General features: G+C 42.8%; 1 protein-coding gene across 1 annotated transcript in view; it reads right to left on the bottom strand.

Moving 5' to 3' along the window:
* Positions 1-279: 279 nt before the first annotated feature.
* Positions 280-6000, bottom strand: part of RDH10 (retinol dehydrogenase 10) — a 28773-nt gene continuing 23052 nt past the window's right edge. The window contains exons 3-6 of the mRNA XM_066266322.1: positions 4456-4554; positions 2969-3114; positions 1386-1517; positions 280-1289 (exon numbers count right to left, since the gene is read on the bottom strand). Of these exons, the coding sequence (XP_066122419.1) occupies positions 1166-1289; positions 1386-1517; positions 2969-3114; positions 4456-4554 (501 nt within the window). The 3' untranslated portion in view covers positions 280-1165. The remainder of the gene's footprint in view (positions 1290-1385; positions 1518-2968; positions 3115-4455; positions 4555-6000) is intronic.

The raw sequence follows: 6000 nt of genomic DNA, 5'->3' as shown, positions 1-6000 counted from the left end.
AGTAAAAGATGGCTTATCTTAATAGCCTTAAACATTGGTCGCTATTTAAACGAGACATTCTAAAAAAAAAAGCAATCACATAATAGTTTATAGTCATTTACAAGTGGATGGTATACATTTAGATACAGAGGTAGAAGTTCACTTTTACGTTTCACTAATACACATTTACCAAATTCAAGGCACAAAATAGCTTGCTTTACAAAAAAATACTGTAAAAATGTCATTTGCTGTTGTACAAGGTGAATAAAACTTTCCAAAGAATCTTTACACCCTTCCATATGTACTCGAGTATAAGATTCCCCCCTCACTAATCATAGTTGGCACAAAAATGGGGATTTTCTTTAAATTTAGAAGCTCCCATTTTTAGAAATGCTTTCTTTGCAGAGCTGCTATGTATTCTAGATAAAAGTCCACCCCCCGCCCCAAATGAAACACAGCAGCTTCCTGAGGAAAGGGCACTTTCTGTATGCAGCAAAATTCATAGGTAGAAAATTATGATCGTTTTTGGATAACTAGGTCTCCAGAGTAATAGATAACCTAAGGAAAGAATTCAGAGATAAAAATTTAGTTAATATGTTAGTCACTATGACTTTAAGAAAGAGACCTGATCGTCTTACTGTTACAATCAAACATCATTTAATTCAAACTAATGGAGATTTCAAAATTCCTTTGTAAAAGAGCTCTACACAGAAACACCACAAAAGAATCACACAGGCTTGGCAAAACTGAAGCTTCGACAAGGTAAGAAAACATCATACTACCGGTCCTTGAAGTTGCAAGGGTGTCAATTGGCTAGAGTTTTAATGACAAGAATTAATAAACTCTATGGGAATGCAGAAAACCACACACGTGAAACACACTGTAGTTATCATCTCTAGACTTTCTGTTCATTAAAAAAAATAATAGCCTGGAGACGTGACACAGTGCTTGTCGAAAAGAACTGACTGGTTTTAGGGTTCTGCCTAAAAAGGACCTCACTTTTGCTGATCATGTTTTCCAAGTACTCTAGTTGGTTAATTTACACTTTATTTTTTTTAAAGTTGATTAAAAAAAAAAAAGTCCATGAGGATTTAGAATCCAGAGACACGTCAGTCACGCTGATGTGGATGAAGGTGAAGTATCTTGATCATCTTCTGAGAGAAATGATATTCCATAAAAAAAAGATTTAGATTCCGTTTTTTGCTTCATTATTGTTTGTGGCTTGTTTCCTTTGAGCAATAAAGGGGTACATACACTTGTCCGCTCCTAGGAACCGATACATGCACACCACTGCTTCAAAGGGTAGGATGCTGAAAAGGAAAGCCACAGTCATTAGAAACGGGAGACCCACGTGGTTAGGTCATGGAGGCAGGCATGCAGGGGCTGGCTGGGGGGCCCTCAGTTACCTCTTCATGAAAGTGACGATGTACATGAGGCGGGGCGTGCAGATCATGGGCTGGTCCGTGAGAATGGCCTTCATGGCCTGCTGCACGCAGTAATCGGGCTTTAGAGGTGGCAGAAAAGGCTCGATTTCTTTCCTGAAAGTTGTATAATTTAAACACGCAATTAAGAATGAACACAAAATAAGACTGAAAATACGTATCAGAACATTGACAGTGCTGTTATTTCAGTGACAAGATTTGGGGTCCACTTTGTTTACTTCATTGTACTTTTCTGTGCTTTCTCAATTTTCCTGCTATGAACATGCAGTCTGGGAAGCACGTTAAAAAAAAAAGACAAAATTCGTCTGCTTTTCTGTAAAGTGAGTTAAATTTTAAAAATCCCTTAAAAGGTGTTTCAAATTACTTTTCTGGGTTTTTTTTTCTTTCAACATAAAAAGGAGAAGGTGTTTGGCATAGAAAACACTAAACCCAAACAGGATGCCAAACTTCTGTTACTCAGTGTAGCTCAAATGACGTGTGTAAACACTGGCACAGCCTCTCTGAGAGCCGTCGAAGTCAGCCATGTCCCTCCCGGGAGCCTGAGCAGGGAGGGCCATGCTATTCTCTCTAGGGCTCTCTGCTGATGGAGACATCTACCTTCTGCTGAATTCAATAAGTTACCTGTTGAAATAGCCTAGTATTATAATTTATTCCTTTCACTTTCTTTTGTCCCACCACAGCTCTGGACACCTGCCGTGATGCTAAATAGAAAACAGAGCTCCTCAGACCCCAGAAACCAATTCCTAATATGTAAGAGGGGACTGCCCCCCCCCCCCCCCCCACACACACACACACACATACAGGAGAAGCCAGAAGCCAGCCTGAGATTGCAATGACTCAAATCACCTTCCACCTACCTCACTGCTTGGTCAGGTTCAGGATGTGACCAACAGTTTGGTGATCTGCCTTTACCTTTCAAACTCATCCAAGCAAGGAAGCAAAGATCTCCAAGTAAGCGTGTCTCCACAAGTACCCTCTTAATGACTCATGGTGGTGTTTATTCTGCTGAGCTCACGTCAGAGGAGACTTGACATTTATATTCCCATGTGCCTCCTTTCAAAGTGGGTGGGTGTTCTGTTTCTTCTCTAGTAAACTGAATCGCTGCTTCCCCTTCTGTCAGAGTGGCTCTAGCTGCACACACTGCAGGGAGGAAGCTCCCAGGTCTGGAGTGGAACGCTTCCATGACACTGACATTAAAACACTGGTATTAAAGAAGTAAAATGCCTTCTAAAGAAGTGGCGTTTAAGGAAAATCCTGGGTACCTATGCTTTCTCCTTGAAGATGTAGAGAAGCCGTGTTTTGTCTGACGCTTCCAGACTGACTTCTGTAAGGCGACACCAGGGTGGCACCCAACGCTCACCTGTTAATCTTGTTCACCTCGATTTTACAAAGTTTCGGACCAGTGAGAACTACAGTGAAAATTAACCATAAAACGATAGTCAAAGTGCAATGCTGTGTTTGAGGATCCAGCTTCACACATTCCCCTAATATATAAAGATGATTTTTAAAACAGCTTTTTATCAGGAATAAGATAGGTTCTCACAGACCTGATCCGGCAGCCTCTGAACATGCCAGTGTCCACCAGGTAAGGGCAAACCAACGTCGTTTTAATTCCGTCCTTTTCGGCAGCCTTTAACTCGTGGCTCAGGGATTCATGGAAACCCACGACTCCAAATTTACTGGCACAGTAATCCTGAGTAGTCAGAGAGAGGAGGGCAACAGTGCTCAGTGCTACACAGATCCCAGACGAGACCAGCTGCTTCCCGGGTCTGTTGCTCTGGTTACAGGTTTGTTACAAATGGTTACAGGTGACTAAGCAAAGGACAGCGTTTTAGAAGACAGATATATCTGAGGTGGTTCAGTACAGAAATAATATTTCAAAGCAACAGCAAAAACAGATGAACACTTTTTGCCACATCAATGAAGTATCGCATTACTTTGGGGAAGTCACCACAAAGGACTCTATGAAAGCCAACAGGCGGGAGTTAAAAATGAAGAGAGGTTCACTTTGAAGTGTCTGGAAAATTTACAAGTGGTCTCTTGTTCAGCAAAGAAACTTAAAAACAGTTTAAGTTAATGCTAGGAGAACAAAGGCAAGCCTAGCTCAGGTCATAAGTTGTTATGATCTGATTTTCTTTTTCGGGGTGAAATATAAGTGGAAATGATAAGTATACCTTGTGAACTTAAACTAGAACTTAACCTAAGGAACCACGGTGTAAAAAGAAAGTTCTCCACAAGCCAACTTTGACTTTAGAAATGGCAACACAGGATGGAGAGCCATCTGTGCTGTGCCCTCCCGCGTATGTGCATGGGATGATGCTTCTGATGTTTACGCCAGTGGTTTTAGGCTTTTTACACCTGGGGACCTGTGAAAATGAGAATTATTTCGGGGACCATTAAGCAAAAAATCACCCTGAGCATAAGCAAATTTGACTAAAATCACTGGGTCTATAATCTTCATACAACATCAGGGTGGTTCACTCTTGTGGACCGACATGAAATTTTTGGCAGACCAATCTGTGGACGCTGCCGTTGAAAAACACTGGTTTATTCTACAGGCACCCAAAGGACAAGCAGGAGGGAGTGATACAAGATATACGCTTTGTAGTTGGAATATGATGAAGAATGGGTTGAGTCAGGCTAGTTCCACAAACCCACAAGGCAGGATCCTTCACACATCTGCCGTAACCATCCCGTCTGATGAGCTGATACAAGATAGCTCACTTTCAGCAAGCTGACCAAAACAGAAAGTCAACCTTTAGCCTCATTTATCTGCTCCTCATGACACTGCCAATGTTCTCCACAGCTTCATTCCTGAGCCTGTGTCCTCCCACCCTCATCAAGCAGAACTGCTGGTGGGAGAGGGCACAGTGAGGACCCCTTTCCTGCTGCTGCCCTGTCACCCTAGATAGTCCTGGGGCACCAGGCAGAGGGCTTTCAGGAACACAAACGCAGCAGGAACTGCTCTAAGGATCTCGGGTGTTTGTCACGAGATAAAGCAACTGAATGGAGGAAAGCACTCCCTCTGACAGACCTCGACTCCCGCGGTGCTGAACAGTCCCAGGGAGCTTGCGACCGTCACAATATGTCCATGATTGATCTCCAGCATTGTGGGAAGAAAAGCCTTCGTGGTCTGAAAGAAAAGTGAGAGGAAGGCTTCAGCACCAACATTTGGAGTTTCATCTAAAACCCAGTCCAACATCACAGAACAAAGTTTTACATTTATCAAAAAGGGAACGTCCTTTAAGCGTCTGGTTAACTTGGCCCCACGTCATGGACATAGTAGGCCTATTATAAGCCATGGCCAACAAGACTGAAACACAGACCCTTTGGGGACAATGTCCACACAAGAAGAAGGCCATCAGCAGAAGGCTCTTCATCACCTTTCAAGAGATAGTTATCTGCTAACCTAACTGACTCCCAGATCAGAGATCTTTTTATGCTCGTGATTCTTGAGTGCAGCTATCTCAGGGCCTGGGAGGGGCTTCCAGTCCCCCGCAAACAGATGCTTGGCATTAATATTTACCTAACAGATACATCTTAACAGGGACAAACCCATGAATGAAAGGATGTCCAGCATCATCTTCCAGCATGCAAAGCTTTATTGCCAAAGTATACTAACAGGAAGTAAAGTATTTTAGTATGTAAAAGACAAAAAGAGTGAAGGTACAAAATCATTTTAATAAAAGCTGTGTCACAATGCTAACTCTGCACTGACACAATGTTCCGAGTGACCACACGCACTGTGGGGAGTGCCATTCCCATGGAGGCAGGTGCCCGGCCCCTTGTGCAGCAGAGCGCGTGGCACAAGTTCCAGGACGGCGGATTCAGAGGTGGCAGTGATTTCTTACCCACTAAATTCTCTTCTCCCTCTAGCTCTATGGCCTTCAAGATGCAAGGCTGTTATTTTTTTTTAAATTACTTCAAATTGTTTAAGATGATCTATGAACTACTTTCCCAGGCTCCCAACAGTTTTATAACCTGCTTCTTAAAAGAAAGCAGCAAAGAGCAATCTGTCTACTGTTGAGTTACAACCCATTGCCAACACAGCTTCCCGTGATTTATGAAGTTAAAGAACCCAACACTACACAATGGACTTTGAGAAGAGCTGCACTCCCTTCTCAGAGGAATTCCTGGCTAAGGGATCACCGGATTTTTGTATAAATATCTAATTTGTTATAATAACTTTTGCATGTACAAGATCGAAAATAGTCATCCCATCAGTTTTCAAGTTTTTCCATTTTCCAATCCATGATACTTACAGTAGCCAGATGACTGACAGGTCCTAGGGTCTTCCCTAGTCTGTCTCCTGACCACCATGCGACATCCCTCACCCCCCAACTCAGACCCCATCTGTCTGCCTCCTCGCTGTTGTCAACTGTCATGCTTCTTCTCCCCCATGAACTCTTCTCTCCACTGACAATCTACCCCCAGTGCCTTCCTATGTAATTGAAAGTACAATATGCATCACAGAGTGACACAGCCTCTGATGCCTTTCATGCTGCTTGTGTCACTGGAGTTTCCCAATATTTCTCTATTGAAAGTAGTCAGGGCATTAAGCCTTTACCTAATATTATTC

The sequence above is a fragment of the Saccopteryx bilineata genome, chromosome 3 (assembly GCF_036850765.1).
Source record: "Saccopteryx bilineata isolate mSacBil1 chromosome 3, mSacBil1_pri_phased_curated, whole genome shotgun sequence".
Lineage (NCBI taxonomy): Eukaryota > Metazoa > Chordata > Mammalia > Chiroptera > Emballonuridae > Saccopteryx > Saccopteryx bilineata.
This window is presented reverse-complemented; position numbering and strand designations above follow the sequence as displayed.